We start from the raw sequence: 20,997 nt of genomic DNA, 5'->3' as shown, positions 1-20,997 counted from the left end.
ATTAGTATGATTTCTGAATCACTAGATTGATATTTCTTTTAGCCTCCAGTGTTTTGGAGCAGCTAGAAAGAAAAATCTGAAATGACAAACTCTGAAATCTGCTCTGTAACTACTTGTTAAAATGTGCTTTGAAAATTTAGGGTTTTTTTTTTGCTTTCTTTTTGGGTATATATGTTATATATCACAATAAAAATTAAAATAAATGACAGAAAGCATAGAGAGAGCTTAGAACGGATGGAGACAGCAGACACCTAGATACAGACGTTTGGAGATGCTGAGAGGGCTGTCTGAAACCAGAAGCCAGGAGAGAAGGAAACAGACATTGCCATGTGCTTTCCCATTTGACAGAGAAAGCCTGGACTTACTCGGCCTTTAAGTGAAGTTATCCTCTTGTTGGTGCCTTAATTTGGACATTTTCACATCATTAGCACTGTAAATTTGTTAGTTAATAAAGGCCCTTTATAAAAGCCAAAAAAGAAAGAAAAGTAAATATTTTTTAAAAAGTAAATATATTCACCCCCATCACCAGCATTCTCGCAGGCAAATTTTCAAAATATTTTAATTCATATTCATTTTCATGCAGGCTGTTATACAGTTTGAATTATAAGACATCATCTATTTTCTATATCAGCAAAAAATGAACATAAGCAAGTATTAAGCAAGTAAGAGCAGTGTATTTAAAGAAAATAAAATAATAATATGAATACAGGGTATTATTGGCATCGTATATATATATACATATATATACACATGTATATATATGACTTGCAAAATGATGTTTCATTTCTCATGAACAAAGTTATAGAACAGTATTCCATTCTAAACTCCATGACACAGAACTAAAGATGACTTAGTTTTTGAACATGAATAAATAAAAAATGTTGGAACAAGGCTGGAAATATAGTTATCTTTTCTAACATGAAACAAGTATAGTACACATAAGTTCTGAAATTTACTGGTAAAGCCATCAAAATCTCAGTTTTCTACAATAAGAACAAAACTAAATTGGTGCATTTTGAAAGGACTGAAACCATAATAATATTATTATGAAATGAATAATAATTCAATTCAAGGTAGCTGTTATTACTGCAAAACACATAAAATAATATTTATAAGACATAGGTATACAGTGTTTCAACAATATGCTCAAAAAGACAATTAAAACTAAATTATTATGAATGCCAGAAGACGTAAAATGAACGAAATTTTCAGTGAATATTAAATCCAAAGCTATTTCAGAAGGTAGGATATTCTTCATTATTCCTCCCAGCACACTGTGCCTGGATATTGGGGATAATCGGCTTCAGGAACTTGAACTCGCTGGCCTCAGAGTCGCCCATGAGACACACCTCGTACTGGTAGCTCTGCGACAGGGTCCCGGTGCCGCTCACGTCCACCAAGTGCCCGGGAAAGTGGCCCTCGGGCCCCGACGCCGCCCTGGGCCTCGCGCACAGCCGCAGCGCCACGAACAGCAGCACCGAGAGCAGGAAGAGCGACGAGACCGCGGCCAGCGCCACCACCAAGGACACGGTGAGCGAGTCGGCCTGGGCGCGGGCCGGGGCCGCCTCCGGGAGCGGCAGGTAGGGCTGGGAGAAGCCGTCCACCAGCAGCACGTGCAGCGTGGCGGTGGCCGAGCGCGGCGGCTCGCCGTTGTCCCTGACCAGCACGACGAGCCTGTGCCTGGGCGCGTCGCGCTCGCTCAGCAGCCTGGCGGTGCGCACCTCGCCGTTGTGCGCCCACACGCCGAACAGCCCGGGCTCCGTGGCCTTGAGCAGCTGGTAGGACAGCCAGGCGTTCTGGCCCGAGTCGCCGTCCACCGCCACCACCTTGGTCACCAGGTAGCCCGCCTCGGCCGCCCTGGGCACCAGCTCGGTGCAGGGCGCCGAGCCGTTGTGGCGCGGGTAGAGCACCGACGGCGCGTTGTCGTTGTCGTCCAGCACCAGCACGCGCACCAGCGCCTCGCTGCTCAGCGCCGGGGAGCCCGCGTCGGCCGCGCGCACGCGGAACTCGAAGGCCTGCAGGGCCTCGTGGTCCAGGGCCCTGAGCGCGAACAGCTGCCCGTGGTCGGCGCTGACGGAGACGAGGGAGGCCAGGGGCAGCCGCGCGTCCTGGGGCGGCAGCAGCGAGTAGGTGACCTGGGCGTTGGGGCCCGAGTCCCTGTCGGTGGCGCTGACGCTGCCGATGTGCAGGGCGGGGCTGTTGTTCTCGCGGACGTACAGGGTGTAGGAGGTCTGGGTGAAGGCGGGCGCGTTGTCGTTGACGTCGGAGACGCGCACGGTTATGCTGTGCTGGGTTTTCAGCCTGGGGGTCCCCAGGTCGGTGACGGTGATGGTGACGTTGTATTCGTCCCTGCTCTCTCTGTCCAGCGCTCCCTCTGTCATTAGGATGTAAAAATTCTCCACAGAAGGTTTCAGAAGGAACGGCAAATCATCTCGAATGTAGCAAAGCATTTTCCCATTTTCTCCCGAGTCTTTATCTCTAATCCTAAAAACAGCCAGTACTGACTCTGGAGAGTTTTCCGCAATGTAGCTGGAAACTGATGACATTATCAGTTCAGGGGAATTGTCGTTCGTGTCCAATACTTCGAGCAAAACTGTACATCTTGCAGAAAGTCCCCCACCATCCATTGCTTGTATATTTATTTTGTAAGACTTTATTACTTCATAATCAAGCAACGCTTTGAGAACAATTTCCCCAGAAAGAGGATTGATTTGAAAAGTTGTTTGGATATCTTCAGAGGCTCCAAAGAATGAATAGGACACTTCTGCATAGACTCCTGAGTCTACATCCTCTGCTGAGACCTTAACAATAAGGGACCCTACGGGGCTGTTCTCCGGAACCTGGGTCTTATAGAGCGCCTCTGCAAACTGCGGGGCATTGTCATTGATGTCTATGACCACGATGCGTATAGTAGCTGTCCCAGACCTGGGCGGAGCCCCGCCATCCAGCGCCGTGAGTGTTAAACTGAGCTCGCGCTGCTTCTCCCTATCCAGTGCTCTGTCCAGCACCAGCTCTGGGTATATCATGCCTTCATCACTGTCACTTATTTTAATATGGAAAAAAGAGTTGGGGTCGATGGTGTACTTTTGGATACCGTTAAGTCCTCTATCAGAATCATGTGCTCTTTCTAATGGAAATGACGTCCCTTCAGCTGTATTTTCGAGTATTTTTAAGACCATCTCTTTCTCCCGAAAGATCGGTGAATGGTCATTTATATCCCTGACCCTCAGCTCAGCACGGTAAATCCGAAAGGGGTTATCCATTAATATTTGGAAATAGAGCATACAGGGCTCTGTGGACCCGCACAGCTTCTCTCTGTCCAGTTTTTCATTTGTGAGCAAATCCCCAGTATGGGAATCCAGTAGTAAGTGTTGTTTATTGTCATCAGAGACCACCCGTGCTCCCCTCACAGACAGTTCCCCCTGTTCTAGCCCCAGATCCTTTGCCAGATTGACCACAAACGTCCCCCTCTCAGTTTCCTCTGTCACAGAATAATGTCCAAACCCAGAATCTGCCAAGGACACTTCCCAAAACAGAAAGAGAAACAGGACTTGCCTTTGTCTGGGAGCGTGCAATCCTTTGGCCTCCATAGCTTCTTCTGAACCCCGCTTTTGTTAATTTCACTGACAACTCCTTCTCCCAGCATAAAAGAAAGAGCAGTTGTAACCCCAGACCTATGCCACGAAGTAACAGGGGTCTGGGTTTTTCCTTTGCCAATCTTGGGCCACTGCAGGTTTTCTCTCCAGCTTATCTGCCCTAATCTTCCGTTTTTGTTAATGACTTCCGTAGCAAACGCGTCAGTTTTTGTCTCTTTAGCCTGCAGCGCCATCGCGTGGCATTCAACTGCCTCAAATGACTGTATCCAATTTCTTTAAGAGTTTGTGTATCGTTTGTATTTATATAACTTTTCCTTTTAATGGAACACTTACTTTTTTTCATTTACTCTTACTTTGTTTGGCTAATAATAGTGTTGGGATAGTGAACTGTTGTTGGGATTTTTCACTGCTTGGTGGGGAGAGTTAAAAATTCAACAGGAGAAAAAAAATATTTCTAACAGTGAGCTACTACCTCATTATTAGATTTAGCTCCAAATTGAGCCTTTCATTCCAGACAAAACTACCAACATCCAGAACCGAAGAGAAAATTGTGGTACCATCTGGAACCACCAAAATAATAGAATGTCTTACTTTTCTAGCAACATGGAGCATAGGAACTCTAAAATTGATGAAAGAAATGTTTCACACCTTCATTCAACAAGCACCCTCAAAATGTCATGACATTGTCTAAATACATTTATCACTTGATAATCTAATACAAAGCATTTAGGCTGTTCCTTCTCTGTGTTCCCATAAAGACGTGTGCATACAATTATGATTAACCCCTGTAAATATTATCGTTCCTTGTTTTGTAACAGTCCGCCGCATCTTCAATATCTGACCTAGTTGAAGACAGGAACTGTATACTAATCATATTTGGTTGGCACATCAGATACTCACTCAATGCTTGCTGTACTGATGCACAGATAAATTCTACTAAGTAAGACATGAAACAATAATTTTCAGTGCCCTTCAGTCCCTACCTTTTGAAAATTTGCTTCACTTATTCATTCTTATTTACAACCCCCTTATTCACCAGTTTCTATTCCTTTTCTTTTTCTTTCTTTTTCTCATATTAGTCTTAAATTTACTTGCAGACTTCAAGAAGTGACTGACCTTTATTTTAAGGCCCCTCAGTTGAAATCTAGTGGATATGACTTCTCTGTAATGACTAAAAGGAAGTAAAGAATAGACCACTCTATGACCTATTAAACTTGTTTTTTTAAAAATAAGAGCAACATTGTAATATCTATCTTCCATTGAATTTATGCAAAGGTCAAATATTTATAAGGAAGCTCTATTTTTTCTATAATAAGCAAAGGGTACACATTAATCTGAGATACTGCACAAGGAAAGGGTAAAATGCCACCAAAGCAACACTCTAATTCCTGAATATAAAAGCTACACTATATAAACTTCTACCTAATAACTTCTATTGTTTTTTTAACAGAAGGCGACTGGGTTGTTAGCCATTAAAAACATACCAGGGATTTCTGATTTTTTCATATGGATTTAAAAGCAGCAATTCTTAAAGAGTTCCACGTGATGATATAGAATGCCTAAACTTGTATGTGTGTGTTTCGTCTCCAAACTTAAAGATACGTGCAAAATCTTCGTGGTTTTTCTTATTATTTCCAGATAAGGCTGATTGAAGATTTATCATATATTTTATAATAGGAACATTATATTTTAGAATTCAAGGGTGAATATAGGAATATAGAATGTTTTTTTACAAAGGGACATCATTCAAACATTGTTATAATGAAAACTGAAGATAAAATATTTCAAAATAATAATTTTGAAAGCAAAATAGAAGAAATATCAAGTAATAACTAAGTACCAGCAGAACAGCTTTAAGAGTTGAAGTTCTAGGAAGGGAGAACAAACAATAATGTAAATAAATAGATACATAAAGATTTTATACAGTGGAAGAAAATACTTAAAATTATATCAACTTTGAAAATAAAGCCTATTTCACTTATTGGGATTCTACTGGAGAAAAACCCTCTTGGTTGAAATATGAAGAAAAAGAAACTTGTGAAGGTAAGTATAAAATTGGGAATTATGGATGAATCAAATAGAGACAATCAAATCACACTTTATTGGCTGTAGTGGGCATAAACAATTCACTTAATCAACAAGAATATCCTAGGAAAAGAAATGTTTTTGTCAGGTAGTTCCTATCATTTAAACGTAAAACTATTTCGGAGGGTGGAGTTTTCAACAACTTTCCTCCCAGGGACCTAAGGAGGAAAGTTGGGGACACTTGGCCTAAAGAACTTGAACTCGCTGGTCCCAGAGTCTCCCATGAGACACACCTCGTACTGGTAGCTCTGCGACAGGGTCCCGGTGCCGCTCACGTCCACCAAGTGCCCGGGAAAGTGGCCCTCGGGCCCCGACGCCGCCCTGGGCCTCGCGCACAGCCGCAGCGCCACGAACAGCAGCACCGAGAGCAGGAAGAGCGACGAGACCGCGGCCAGCGCCACCACCAAGGACACGGTGAGCGAGTCGGCCTGGGCGCGGGCCGGGGCCGCCTCCGGGAGCGGCAGGTAGGGCTGGGAGAAGCCGTCCACCAGCAGCACGTGCAGCGTGGCGGTGGCCGAGCGCGGCGGCTCGCCGTTGTCCCTGACCAGCACGACGAGCCTGTGCCTGGGCGCGTCGCGCTCGCTCAGCAGCCTGGCGGTGCGCACCTCGCCGTTGTGCGCCCACACGCCGAACAGCCCGGGCTCCGTGGCCTTGAGCAGCTGGTAGGACAGCCAGGCGTTCTGGCCCGAGTCGCCGTCCACCGCCACCACCTTGGTCACCAGGTAGCCCGCCTCGGCCGCCCTGGGCACCAGCTCGGTGCAGGGCGCCGAGCCGTTGTGGCGCGGGTAGAGCACCGACGGCGCGTTGTCGTTGTCGTCCAGCACCAGCACGCGCACCAGCGCCTCGCTGCTCAGCGCCGGGGAGCCCGCGTCGGCCGCGCGCACGCGGAACTCGAAGGCCTGCAGGGCCTCGTGGTCCAGGGCCCTGAGCGCGAACAGCTGCCCGTGGTCGGCGCTGACGGAGACGAGGGAGGCCAGGGGCAGCCGCGCGTCCTGGGGCGGCAGCAGCGAGTAGGTGACTTGGGCGTTGGGGCCCGAGTCCCTGTCGGTGGCGCTGACGCTGCCGATGTGCAGGGCGGGGCTGTTGTTCTCGGGGACGTACAGGGTGTAGGAGGTCTGGGTGAAGGTGGGCGCGTTGTCGTTGACGTCGGAGACGCGCACGGTTATGCTGTGCTGGGTTTTCAGCCTGGGGGTCCCCAGGTCGGTGACGGTGATGGTGACGTTGTACTCGGCTCTCAATTCTCTGTCTAGTGCTGTCTCCGTTACCAAGATGTAAAAGTTCTTGACTGAAGGCTTCAGAAGAAAGGGAAGGTCATCCTGGATGGAGATAGCCGTTTTTCCATTGTCCCCAGAGTCAGGATCCGACACACTAAACACAGCAACTACGATCTCAGGCGAGTTCTCTGGGATGGGGCTGGTGAGTGCAGACATGGTCACTTCTGGCGGATTATCATTCACATCCACCACCTGCACCAGGAGAGTGCATTTCCCTGAAAGACCTCCTCCATCCGTGGCCTTGATGTCCACTTCATAAGATAAAATTCTTTCAAAATCTACTTGTTTTTTCAGTCTGACTTCTCCCGTGGTAGGATTTACCTCCAACGTTTTGCTAATCTCTTCAGAAGGTTGAAAGAGTGTGTATGATATTTTTCCATTGGCTCCAACATCTAAATCACTGGCAGAGACAGTGACAAGCAGGGAATCTATCGGGCTGTTCTCGGGAATTTGTACCTTGTAAAGCAGCTGCTCAAACTCAGGGGCATTGTCGTTAGTGTCCACCACTTCGATGCGGACCTGGGCTGTCCCAGACCTGGGCGGAGAGCCGCCATCCAGCGCTGTGAGGGTTAATCTGAGTTCGGGCTCCTGCTCCCGGTCCAGCTCTTTACCGAGTACCAGCTCAGGGTATTTCCTGCCGTCCCTGAGTGTGCGGGTTAGAACCCGGAAATACAAGTTGGGACTAATTTTATAATTCTGAACATTATTGCTTCCTATGTCCAAGTCCAGAGCATTCTCCAAAGGGAATGCATTTCCTAGAGGACTGTTTTCCGATATTTTTAGAATCACTTCTCTTTCCGTGAACACCGGAGAATGGTCATTTATATCTCTTACCGTCAGTTCAGCCTGAAATATCTCTAAGGGTTTTTCCATTAACACTTGGAAATGTAATATACAGGGGTCAGTAGGACCACAGAGCTCCTCTCGATCTAATTTCTCATTTATGAGCAAATCCCCAGTCTGAACCTTGAGCTGCAAGTGCTCTTTGCTCCCTTGAGAAATGATCCGAGCCCCGCGGTCGGACAGCTCTGTCAGTCCCAACCCCAGGTCTTTTCCTAGATTTGCCACAAAGGAGCCTCGCTCCATTTCTTCCACCACCGAATAGGGCCCCAACTCGGCACCCGACAGAGACATGCTCAGTAAAACAAAGAAAAGTAGGACTTGCCTTTGTCTCCGATTGCGCATCCTTCCAGTTTCCATTACTCCTTCCTGAAAATGTGGTTCATAGGCGCTGCATGTATGGCCAAGATCCTGGTAGCACGGTCCTAAAGTCTGGAGTGTCAGAACTATGACATTTGGCAGATTTTTAAAGAGATCTAACATGCGCTTTTTCTCTGGCTGAGGAGGCTTTTCTTTTCCTTTTGGGCGGTGCTGTAGCTGGGTACTGAAGTTGCGTAGGCAATTCTGTTTTCCTTCATCTTGATCTGCAGCGCCACCATGTGTTCTGACTCTTACATTTTTTGGTTTAATATTGAAGGCAAAACTTCTAAATGTATCGAATAAGCTGCGCAAACTATGTTCTGTAATATAAAACACTGAGTTCTATTTTCAAGGGTTCAGATAGAGTTCTGTGTCATTGCACTGGGAGTAATACAAGAACAAACTGTCTGTTATATTACTGACTGCTTAACGTTGTGGAGGCATTAACAATTAAATAATTTATTCAACATTTAAGCTAAGAACAATATGCACATAGAAGCAAAAGTTTTCTGAAGTTACAGGGGAACCATTTCACAATTACATCTTTTTCATGGTACATTTTTTGAAATACAAATGAGTGGATGCTGTAAAATTGCAATCAGTGGCAGTTCTAGAAGGAATATTTAACCAAGTGCTTTATCAAAGTGTAGATTACTCCCTCTTCCTCCCAACACTTAAACATGAGAACTATCAATTTTCACAACCTTCAAATTATTGAAAAGTTATTTACCAAATAGATCTCCAGGTTGGGCCTGCCATGTTTTGAGATTCTTTTGTTTGGGTATTCCATACCCATCATTTGAATAATTTTTAGAAGTCTGTCATTACCTTGTCTAAAGTAAAAATATCAAATCAATGAGGCCTAAGTTCCTGCCAGAAAAATCTTCAGGTGCCCTCATTTGGCCACAGGTGGTACTACTAGACTGGATAATTCTCTTCCCAGCAGCTAGCTCCTAGTAGCCACAGGAATGCAGCTCCTCCCCCCAGAGAGGTACATGCCCTAATCTCCAGAACTTTGTACCTATGTTACCTTGCATGGCAAAAGGGACTTTGTAGGTGTGATTAAGTTAAAGACCTTGAGAAGGGAAGATGATTCTCGGTTATCTGGATGGGCCAGTCTAGTTACATGGGTCCAAAAAGTGGAGCACCTTTCTTGTTTGACTACATAAGAATGCTCAGAGAGATGCAATGCTGCTGGCTTGGAAAATGGAGGAAGGAGGCCACAAACCAAGTAATGTGGGTGGCTTCCAGAAGCTAGAAAAGACAAAGAAATGGATTCTCTCTCAGAATTACCAGAAAGGAATGCATCCCTGCCAACACCCTGATTTTAGTCTTGTAAGACCCATATTGAACTTCAGACCTACAGAATTGTGAGATAATAAATTTGCATTGTTTTAAGCCAGTACACGAATGGCACTTTAGTGCAGTTGCAATAGAAAACTAATACAGCCCAAGCATGGATTCTCATGCACTCAGCAGCTGAGTCAACTTTAATTCATCACTTCTACAAGAATAGTATTATCAAAACAAATAGTGGAGAATGTGTAATTCATCTTCTCAGAATAAAGCCATTTATGACCCACACATACATTCTTTCAGCATGATTTTTAAGAGGCATTTCCAAAAGTAGATGGTTCATTTTAATGGGAAATAACTGGAGCCCATCAGTTTATTCCTACTAAATTTCCAGAATCTCTAAGTTATTTAGTGATAAAAATTCCTCCACATTACCTTACTTTTCTGCAATCAGTCAGTTCATTTGGGATTAATACTAGAATAGCAACTACTTTCAAACAATGCTATTCCTTGCTAACAAGGAATATAGTATATTTAATTCGAATAAAGGGCTTATAAAAATATATATGATAGAGCAAATTTTACCTTCCAAAGAATAAAAACATGTATTATTAGGGTTAACAGAAAAAGACTGAGGAAAGAGTACTAAAAAGTTCAAGGAAAACAAACATAGGGTAAAGCACATTCATTTCTTCAATAATGAATACGTCATTGAGAAGGTACAGGAAGATAATCAGACTGATTGCCTCACCATGGGGATTATTGTGCTGCTGATCCAGTTTACTTAGGTCAGTTCTTCTATAGGAACTTTGCTTTTGCTTTTGTTTTGGTCCAGAGCAGCATGGTCATAGGTATAGAAACATACAAACTATAAACTAGAAGTTACCTTTCTACATGACAGTTCAGTTCATGAAATAGGAATTATAGATGGATTTCTCTTCCTCACTTAGGAAGACAATGCTACCAGTTAATGCCTGTCGCTTGTTTAAGAACCTATTGGTTAAGAACTAGGGCATTAGGCTCAAATTTATATTTGATTTCAAATTTTACTCATTTATCAGAATTGTGAGCATGTTACTTTTCTATGCTTCAGCTTCCTTGTAGATAAAAAGGGGATAATAGTGCTAACCTCCTTATGGTTTTGCAAAAGATTAAAAAGATAATGCAGGAGAGGTGGGGCAAGAGAGCGGCATAGTGAGGTGTGGAATTTAGGCCATCCTCCAGAGTAAATGGCCAGGTATGATACAGAACAACTGTTGGGAGAATATTAGTGATCAGACACATAGCGTGCACCAGTCTGGGCCAGGTGGAATGTCTGAGACCCCACACAGAACTTGACGCAAATGTTCTAAAAAATGATCATGGAGAAGATTACACAACTATGTGATGGTATCATGAGCCATTGATTATATAACATGGTTGGACTGTATGTGTGTGGATATTTCTCAATACAAATATTTTTTAAAAAGAAAGAAAAAAATAGGGAACCATTTTGGAAAAACTTTAGAGCCCTCACAGTCAGAGACCTTTGGAGATGCAGAAGGAACCCCACCCCCACCTAGGAATCCTTATGAAATGAGAAGAGAAGCCAACAGACAAAGCTTGCAGACATCGCCATGCACCCTCTCAGCTGAGAGAGGTGTCTAGAAGCCAAAGATCCCAGTAGACACCAGCCACGTGACCTCCCAGCTGACAGGTGGTATCAGCCTTTCTTGAGTGAAGGTAACCTCTTGTTGCTGTCTTAATCTGGACATTTTCACAGCCTTAGAATTGTAAACTTGCAACTTAATGAATTCCCCTTTTAAAAGTCATTCCATTTCTGGTATATTGCATTCTGGCAGCTGAACTAAAACAGGTACTTATATTTGTTTGCATACTTGTAAAATATGTAGTGTTTTGTGTAGATATGTTTTAAATTTGCATAAATGGAAATATGCTATCATTTTTGTTCAGTTTCACATTTTCCCACACCACACTTTGTTTTGAGAAGCATACATGTGGTTATATCATGCATTTAGTTCACTGCTTCTTACTGTCTCATAATATCCACTCTCTGTGTGCTATCCTAATTTTGATGTAGGAAAGTTTGTCAGTATTATCCTTTATGGTTTGTACTTACATGCCTTGTCCAAGAATTTCTTCCCTACTCTGAGGTCGTAAAGATATCTTCTTCTATTATCTTCTAAAATTTATAAAATTTTGCCTTTCACAAGTTTTTTTTCCCCCTGAATGGATTTCTTTTATGTAGGGTGTGAGGCAGGGATCTGATTTTGTTATTTTCCACATATGCAATAAATTGTCTTCATTATTAAAAGAAAGATAATGCCTATAAAGCACTCGGTAGATTACTTTTAACTGAGTTAGAAGTCAAGAAATAAGGGCTTCAAAAAGATCAGTTAGATCAAGCTGGGCAGTTATATCTGTTCATTTTGCTGTATGTCTGTATGTTTTTATGTATCTACAAAATATCTTACTAAAAAGTCTTGCTTTTAAAAATTATGATTAGTTTCCACTAAATAAAGGAACACAAAAACCAAAATGATGGTGGCCTAAATGAATAGTTGTTTCCTTATTTCTCAAGTTAAAGAAACTCAGATGTAGGCAATCCAGGGATGATTCCATGATTATCAGGGACCCTAGCTCCTTTTATGTTTATTCTACACTGTCTTAGTCCATTATTTCAATTATAAGGTTGCTTTGCAATTGTGCAGTAGCTATTTGTGCACTAGCCATCACATCAACATTTCAGGCAGCAGGAAGAAGCTCAAGAAAAGGAGCCTACTTCCTAGATGGTCGCCTTTCAAACAGCCTTCTTAGACCTCTATGACATTTGTACATACATCTCATTGACCATAACCAGTTCTACGTGTCAAGGAGACTAGAAAGATGTATTCTTTTGACTAAACACACTAATGCCCTGAAAACAATTTGAGATCTTTTACCAAAGAGGAAGAGATGAATGGATTTTGGGTGGCTACTAGAGTTTCTGTCACAGACAAATTATGATTAATGTTTCTTAAAACTGAGAAAATCTCATTTATTACCATACTACTACATAAACATGATGTAGATTCCCCCCCTTTTTAATACTAATGAAATGAAATAGATAGCAACTGAAACTTATTTAATAACGAAAGGACACAATTAGCATAATATTTTAAGAGAAAATTTTAGAAAAGTTTAGTGCCTTCAGTGCAGCCTAAAGCAAGGATGAGACATTCTACCTGCACAACTTCTTTCTGCTACGCGACTAGGCATGCTGCAGGGTAAATGTGAGTGTATTACTGCTTTATGTGTGTTTGGTACCCAATGGTTTGCTAAGTAAGGAGAAAATGGAACAAAAACTGATGATACAGAATAAATGTTCCACTGTTTTCCCCTAACATATTTCTAAGCTATTCCAAAACAAGAGTTTGTGGAAAATTTGACTTCATCTCTGTTCTGAGACTAGATTTAGAGCCATTCTTTTTATACACTTGAAGAAAAGCTAAGATACCATCTTTAAAACCTAGGAATAACATAAGAAATTTGCAAGCCAGTTTGGAGGAATTTGAAGTCTATAATAGGTTTACAGAAATACAACACCCTGAATTCACCATAAAAATTTAAAAATATGGAGTATGAAAACCAATTGTGCTCATGGGATACTGAAAACAAAGACACTCATAAAGTTAGGATTTTCTATTTCTGGCCCAGAGCAAAGTTGGGTAAAACTGGCTTTTGAAACGTGAATTCCCTGGCAGCTGAGTCTCCCGTCAGACACACCTCGTACTGGTAGCTCTGAGACAGGGTCCCGGTGCCGCTCACGTCCACCAAGTGCCCGGGAAAGTGGCCCTCGGGCCCCGACGCCGCCCTGGGCCTCGCGCACAGCCGCAGCGCCACGAACAGCAGCACCGAGAGCAGGAAGAGCGACGAGACCGCGGCCAGCGCCACCACCAAGGACACGGTGAGCGAGTCGGCCTGGGCGCGGGCCGGGGCCGCCTCCGGGAGCGGCAGGTAGGGCTGGGAGAAGCCGTCCACCAGCAGCACGTGCAGCGTGGCGGTGGCCGAGCGCGGCGGCTCGCCGTTGTCCCTGACCAGCACGACGAGCCTGTGCCTGGGCGCGTCGCGCTCGCTCAGCAGCCTGGCGGTGCGCACCTCGCCGTTGTGCGCCCACACGCCGAACAGCCCGGGCTCCGTGGCCTTGAGCAGCTGGTAGGACAGCCAGGCGTTCTGGCCCGAGTCGCCGTCCACCGCCACCACCTTGGTCACCAGGTAGCCCGCCTCGGCCGCCCTGGGCACCAGCTCGGTGCAGGGCGCCGAGCCGTTGTGGCGCGGGTAGAGCACCGACGGCGCGTTGTCGTTGTCGTCCAGCACCAGCACGCGCACCAGCGCCTCGCTGCTCAGCGCCGGGGAGCCCGCGTCGGCCGCGCGCACGCGGAACTCGAAGGCCTGCAGGGCCTCGTGGTCCAGGGCCCTGAGCGCGAACAGCTGCCCGTGGTCGGCGCTGACGGAGACGAGGGAGGCCAGGGGCAGCCGCGCGTCCTGGGGCGGCAGCAGCGAGTAGGTGACTTGGGCGTTGGGGCCCGAGTCCCTGTCGGTGGCGCTGACGCTGCCGATGTGCAGGGCCGGGCTGTTGTTCTCGCGGACGTACAGGGTGTAGGAGGTCTGGGTGAAGGTGGGCGCGTTGTCGTTGACGTCGGAGACGCGCACGGTTATGCTGTGCTGGGTTTTCAGCCTGGGGGTCCCCAGGTCGGTGACAGTGATGGTGACGTTGTACACGGCCCTGCTCTCTCGGTCCAGAGGACGCTCTGTTATCAGGGTGTAAAAGTTTTCGACAGAAGGTTTCAGGAGAAAGGGTAGATCGTCCTGAATGAAACAACTTATCTTCCCGTTTTCTTCAGAATCAAGATCTGAAACACTGAAAACTGCAACCACAGTCTCCGGAGAGTTCTCAGGGACGGGACTGGTAAATGCCGACATGGTGATTTCTGGGGCATTGTCGTTTACATCTATGACTTGAGCCAGAACAGTGCATTTTCCCGTGAAGCTTCCAGCATCTCTGGCCTCGACATTGACTTCGTAAGACTGAAATGTTTCAAAATCAAGCTTTTTTTTCAGTCGAATTTCTCCTGTCACGGGATTTACCTGGAAGGTGTCACTGATCTCCTCTGAAGCCTGAAAAAGTGAATAGGAAATCTCTCCATTGACTCCTATATCTATATCCGTGGCAGAGACCGTGACAATCAAGAAGCCTAAGGGCATGTCCTCTGCGACCTGCACCCTATAGAGAGACTGCTCAAATTCAGGGGCGTTGTCATTGGTGTCCGCGACTTCGACGTGGACGTGGGCGGTGCCCGACCGGGGCGGAGAGCCGCCGTCCTGCGCGGTGAGGGTTAACCTGAGCTCAGGTTCCTCCTCCCGGTCTAGCGATTTGTCCAGCATCAGCTCAGGATATTTTCTGCCGTCGCTGCGATTGCGGGTGAGGACCCGAAAATAAGAGTTGGGACTGATGAAATAATTCTCAATATTATTTCGGCCTACGTCCATGTCTTGAGCATTCTTCAGAGGAAATGTGGTCCCAGGAGGAGTGCTCTCTGATATTTTTAGTAACATCTCTCCGTCCACGAACACCGGTGCGTGGTCATTTATGTCTATTATTTGCAGCTCAGCTTGAAAAAACTCTAAGGGATTTTCTAGCAACACTTGGAAACGTAGCACACAGGGCTCTACGTGACCGCACAGTTCCTCCCGGTCCAGTTTTTCCCGTAGCAACAAATCCCCGGTCTCCCGATCGAGCTGCAGACGCAGTTTGTTCCCTTTGGAAACTACCTTAGCCCCCCTCCTAGTGAGCTCCCTCTGCCCCAGATTCAGGTCCTTTGCTAAATTGGTAATAAAGGAGCTGCCCTCAGTTTCCTCCACCACTGAATAGCGCCCGGGTTCAGCGCCAGCCAGAGATAAGCCCAGAAGAAATAAGAAAAGGACTTGCCTTTGTCTGCACGTGAGCTTCCCGCTGGCCTCCATTGTTCTTGCTTAGCGCCTCCTCCAGCGAGAATGGTTCCGCTGAACAGTAAAACACCCAGTATCTGAGACTGCAGTTATTCTACAGGATACCTCAAAAATATTTAGGTGAGTGGCCTTTGTTCAGAGGATCCAGCCCTCTTTTGTGGCGTCCAATCCTTCCAGCGGCTTCCAGGCTCTGCTGCTAAGTTTAGCCTGTTAATTGAGCCGCAGCTGCGGGTCGGGTTTGTACCTCCTTATCCTGTAGCGCCACCGCGCGTCCTCATAGGATCTTAAATTTTCTTGGCTGAAAATGCTGTTTTCAAATGGTATTCCTGACTGCTCGTTTGTACCACTGGCTATGTAAGGTTGCAATACTATCTCTAATAACGTCGGACCCTTGTGTAGTCTGAAGGCTACACAAGAGAAATGATACTAGTAAAGAGTCTTCCAATAATGCTAATTGAATTTGGGGCATAAGGAAAGTAGCCTGGCTGGGAAGAAAGAATATATGTAATTGGAGTACCAGTAAACTTTCAGAATTATATATTTTTATTACCATGAACCCAGGGGATACTTAGTAGCTGTAGACTTTGGAAAAACTGTTTAACCTCTATCTACCTCGGTTTCCTCATCTGTAATAATAGTATATACCACATAGGGCTGTTGTGATGCTCTACCTTACAAATGAGGCAACTGAGGCAGAGAAAGGTTAACTTCTTTAATAAATTATATACGTCATCTTAATAAAGATAAGAAATTTTTCAGAATTAAAACTTGGTTCTCTAAAGAATCAATAACACCTTTATTTTAGAGTAGGGCACTTCTAATCCTTATCTCTAAATTTAAAAGTATGGCTATATTTAACCTTCACATAATTGGGATAGAATCTAAGCATGAACATTCACAGCTGGGCCTACCAGTTCCTTTGGCCAGAAAATCCAATTCCACAATGGATTGTATTGGTTTATGTACAGGGCATCTTTGTTACTTCCATTTTCTTGCAAATAGTACAAGGAAAGAAACCTGTGAATAGCTATGACATTAGTAGTGTCAACATAGGAAAACCAATTCTTGATAAAGCCTTTATTTTTCCCTTTGGTGTACCATTAGATAAGTTCCAAGAAACAAACCAGCCATGTTGTCTGATGCCACAAGGTCGCTGAATCTACCTGAATCCATTGCCATGAGCAGAAAGACATCCCAAAATTCACATGATAACAGAATACATGAGCAGAGTGATCTCAAATAGGAGTGAACATACCAAATGATGAAGGGCTGAACAAAAAAAGACTGGAAAGTTTATCTAAATAAAGGTATATCTAATGCTAGCAGTGTTGATTCTGTATCTCAGAAGGATGTCTATTTTGTAACCTCCCCTTCTTACAGCATCGACTTTTGAAATATCCTTTATTTTAAAAATTTCAAATCCCACAAAGAAAGAATAATATGATGAAGCCCCACGACTCATAACTAGCTTCAATGATTATCAATATTTCACTATTATTATTCTGTCCCTCTAACATTTTCACATCCCAGCAACCTAAATTTTCACCCATAAATACTTCATTATTCATCTCTGTTAATGACTTAATAAACAACTTAACTCCATTATCACATCTAAGAAAATGAATGATTAATATCTTAATATTATTTAATACTCAACTATATTCAGATTTCTTCAGTATTTCAAAGTTGTTTTGTGACTCAAGATCCAAACAAGGTTCAAAATTGCATTTGATTGCCATGTTCTTTCATGTGTAAACTTCTTGCTTTTTTCCATACCATTGATTTGTTGGAGAAACAGTATCATTTTATCCTGAGACTATAAAAACAATTTAAGATTTTGCTGCTTTGAGGTGTTTTTTGTCCTTATACTCTATCCCAGTAGTGATGTAGAGTAGTAGTACTACTATTTTTAAATTTAGAAGCACTAATTCATATTTTCTGAATAAGCTTTGCCAAAATTATTTGGATATATTTTTAAGTTAAAAGTAGTTAAAGATCATCATAACAAAGAAAGCTTCTCTTTAATGCCCAATTATCTCTAGGTAACTTAATGATATTTACATTTCTCCTTAATTTTACAAATCTAAAACTATTTCTTTTCTTTTGCTTTCCTGATACAACACTGCAATGTACTGAGTAGGATATTTTTAAAAATAAACTTTCAAATTAAAGCAGGAAAGTATTACAAAGGTAGGTAAGAAGTACTGGAGAGAAAATACTGAAATGTGAAGAAAACACAAACTAATAAAAAAATCAAAATTCATAAAACTATTCAAGATCATTGTTGTTTTTTTCTGCGTAATGAAGGTCATTTACTCAGTTAACAAGAAAGCATAGCTTGATCTTTTGTTAGTTTTTTACTTGGAATTTGATAAGAGATTTCATAACAATAGTTGAATAAGCCAGAAATGCTAGACTATTGGCTTCTAAAAAAATACAATAGACTAATGCATACATTGTTATTCTAAATATATTAAAAGACACTTTCAGGTGTTAGCTAATGACAGAAAACAGTAAGGGATGGTGGCAAGGTCACTGATCCCAAGTTGGACAAATCTAGGGGGATGCTCAGCTTTGCCACTGATTATTGGTGGCCTTGATGACCTAGGTGAACTTACTGAAGATTTATAAGGTGTCAACCCTCTTAGGTTTATTGGGGAATAATTAAAGTAGAATATAATGCATAGTAATTGCTTTAAAAATCTTAAAACAGATACTCTACAAGCTGTGCTTTTCACATTTAGGGTAGGTGTACTAGTATGGCACTCTAATCAACTCAGAAGGTAGCCATAAAGACTGAAGACAATGGACATTTGTAACATCTCAAACTAAGATTTATTATGTAATAGGCTTCACATGAGGCATAATTGTTTAAGATACAGTATGAAAATTCCAAGGCTTGTGGAGGGCTTATTAGGGCAGAAGTCATTATTTGACACTCATGAAATCATATGAAAGATCTCTACGAGAAGATCGGGATGAATTTCTCAGTAGGATTACAATAAGAGACATTTTAATTTTTTATTCCTTATTAAAACCGCAAATTATTCCGAAAAGAAATATATTCCTCCCCTCCACTCCCAATGCTCTGGGGTGGCAAATTGGGGATAATCGGCTTCAGGAACTTGAACTCGCTGGTCCCAGAGTCGCCCATGAGACACACCTCGTAATGGTAGGTTTGCGACAGGGTCCCGGTGCCGCTCACATCCACCAAGTGCCCGGGAAAGTGGCCCTCGGGCCCCGACGCCGCCCTGGGCCTCGCGCACAGCCGCAGCGCCACGAACAGCAGCACCGAGAGCAGGAAGAGCGACGAGACCGCGGCCAGCGCCACCACCAAGGACACGGTGAGCGAGTCGGCCTGGGCGCGGGCCGGGGCCGCCTCCGGGAGCGGCAGGTAGGGCTGGGAGAAGCCGTCCACCAGCAGCACGTGCAGCGTGGCGGTGGCCGAGCGCGGCGGCTCGCCGTTGTCCCTGACCAGCACGACGAGCCTGTGCCTGGGCGCGTCGCGCTCGCTCAGCAGCCTGGCGGTGCGCACCTCGCCGTTGTGCGCCCACACGCCGAACAGCCCGGGCTCCGTGGCCTTGAGCAGCTGGTAGGACAGCCAGGCGTTCTGGCCCGAGTCGCCGTCCACCGCCACCACCTTGGTCACCAGGTAGCCCGCCTCGGCCGCCCTGGGCACCAGCTCGGTGCAGGGCGCCGAGCCGTTGTGGCGCGGGTAGAGCACCGACGGCGCGTTGTCGTTGTCGTCCAGCACCAGCACGCGCACCAGCGCCTCGCTGCTCAGCGCCGGGGAGCCCGCGTCGGCCGCGCGCACGCGGAACTCGAAGGCCTGCAGGGCCTCGTGGTCCAGGGCCCTGAGCGCGAACAGCTGCCGTGGTCGGCGCTGACGGAGACGAGGGAGGCCAGGGGCAGCCGCGCGTCCTGGGGCGGCAGCAGCGAGTAGGTGACTTGGGCGTTGGGGCCCGAGTCCCTGTCGGTGGCGCTGACGCTGCCGATGTGCAGGGCGGGGCTGTTGTTCTCGCGGACGTACAGGGTGTAGGAGGTCTGGGTGAAGGTGGGCGCGTTGTCGTTGACGTCGGAGACGCGCACGGTTATGCTGTGCTCGGTTTTCAGCCTGGGGGTCCCCAGGTCAGTGACGGTGATGGTGACGTTGTACTCGGCTCTGCTCTCTCGGTCCAGCGCCCCTTCTGTTACCAGGGTGTAGAAATTGTCTACAGTAGGTCTCAGAAGGAAGGGGAGATGGTCTTCAACGGAGCACATCATTTTTCCATTGTTCCCAGAGTCTGGATCTGAAATTTCGAAAATAGCGACCACAGTCTCAAGGGAGTTTTCTGGGATATCACTGGTGAGTAATGACATGGTCAGTTCGGGGGTGTTGTCGTTTACATCCAGCAGTTCTATGATAATGGTGCATTTTCCTGAAAGACCGCCGCCATCTGAGGCTTCAATTTCCATTCGGTAAGACTGAATTTCCTCAAAATCCAACATTTTTTTTAATCGAATTTCTCCGGTCACTACGTTGATTTCAAAAGCCTGAGTAACTTGATTTGAAGATTGAAAAAATGAGTAGGAGAGCTCCCCGTAGGTTCCAGAATCTAAATCTCTAGCAGAGACAGTGATGACAAGGGAGCCTATAGGGCTGTTCTCTGGGACCTGCGCCTCATAGAGCTCCTGAGCGAATTCAGGGGCATTGTCATTGATATCCAGGACCACGACAAGAATCTGGGAAGTCCCAGACCTGGGCGGAGCCCCGCCATCCAGAGCTGTGAGAGTTAATCTCAGCTCAGGCTGCTGCTCGCGGTCCAGCGCTTTGTCCAGCACCAGCTCAGGGTATTTCCTGCCGTCGCTGTGATTGCGAGTTAAAAGGTGGAAATGGAAGTTGGTGCTAATTATGTAGTTCTGAACTGTGTTGCTTCCTACATCCAAATCTTGAGCTATTTTCAAAGGAAACGCAGTCCCAGGATGGCAGCTCTCTGAGACTTTCAGGAGGATTTCATTTTCCAAGAATTCTGGGGCATGGTCATTTATATCTTGGAGCTGTAGCTCACCTTGAAAGAACTGAACCGGGTTTTCCAGTAATACCTGGAAATGCTGTACACATGGATCTGTGTCACCGCACAACTCCTCTCGGTCCAATTTTTCTTTTAGGAGCAAATTCCCACTCTTCTGTGCAAGCTGCAAATACTGCCTGTTCCCTTTGGAAAGAATCCGAGCTCCTCGCTCGGTCAGCTCCCCTACATCCAGCCCCAAATCCTTTGCTAGGTTGGCCACATAAAAGCCGCTGTCCCTCTCTTCTAGAACGGAATATTTAAGGGTCGCACCGCCCGCCTCCCACAATTGTAACAGGATAATAATGGCGGTCACTTGCCTTTTCTGCGGCGCGTTGGGGAGCGGAGTCACCATAGTTCCTCCGGTGAAGAGATGCAGTATTTAGCTACAAAATAATTGTTTTACAACCAACTCAGCTGTCTTCATTCAAGAATCTTGAATTATTTCTTTTCAGCAGTAACTGACATGGAAATAGTTATTACTTTTAAGCCTTCTATTCCCAATAATGT

The 20,997-nt window shown here is 45.2% G+C and overlaps 4 protein-coding genes across 4 annotated transcripts; all 4 read right to left on the bottom strand.

Moving 5' to 3' along the window:
- Positions 1-760: 760 nt before the first annotated feature.
- On the bottom strand, positions 761-5,369 carry LOC143663874 (protocadherin beta-9-like). Its single transcript, XM_077137223.1, has one exon. It carries the CDS (start codon positions 3,588-3,590, stop codon positions 1,236-1,238), a length of 2,355 nt encoding a protein of 784 aa, XP_076993338.1. The 5' UTR covers positions 3,591-5,369; the 3' UTR covers positions 761-1,235.
- A 160-nt stretch (positions 5,370-5,529) lies between these two features.
- Positions 5,530-8,282, bottom strand: LOC143663875 (protocadherin beta-16-like). The gene has a single exon (XM_077137224.1). The coding sequence runs from the start codon at positions 8,276-8,278 to the stop codon at positions 5,840-5,842; it is 2,439 nt and encodes an 812-aa protein (XP_076993339.1). The 5' UTR covers positions 8,279-8,282; the 3' UTR covers positions 5,530-5,839.
- Positions 8,283-13,092: 4,810 nt separating this feature from the next.
- On the bottom strand, positions 13,093-16,856 carry LOC143663880 (protocadherin beta-13-like). Its single transcript, XM_077137229.1, has one exon. The coding sequence runs from the start codon at positions 15,452-15,454 to the stop codon at positions 13,133-13,135; it is 2,322 nt and encodes a 773-aa protein (XP_076993344.1). The 5' UTR covers positions 15,455-16,856; the 3' UTR covers positions 13,093-13,132.
- A 1,529-nt stretch (positions 16,857-18,385) lies between these two features.
- On the bottom strand, positions 18,386-20,854 carry LOC143663873 (protocadherin beta-17-like). Its single transcript, XM_077137222.1, is given in 2 exon segments — positions 18,386-19,309; positions 19,312-20,854. Coding segments are annotated over 2 exon segments (2,370 nt in total). The 5' UTR covers positions 20,843-20,854; the 3' UTR covers positions 18,386-18,470.
- Between the last annotated feature and the right edge of the window lie 143 nt (positions 20,855-20,997).

The sequence above is a fragment of the Tamandua tetradactyla genome, chromosome 20 (genome assembly GCF_023851605.1).
Source record: "Tamandua tetradactyla isolate mTamTet1 chromosome 20, mTamTet1.pri, whole genome shotgun sequence".
NCBI classification, from domain to species: domain Eukaryota; kingdom Metazoa; phylum Chordata; class Mammalia; order Pilosa; family Myrmecophagidae; genus Tamandua; species Tamandua tetradactyla.
Note: the sequence above shows the minus strand (reverse complement) of the source record. Positions and strands in the feature narration are given on the sequence as shown.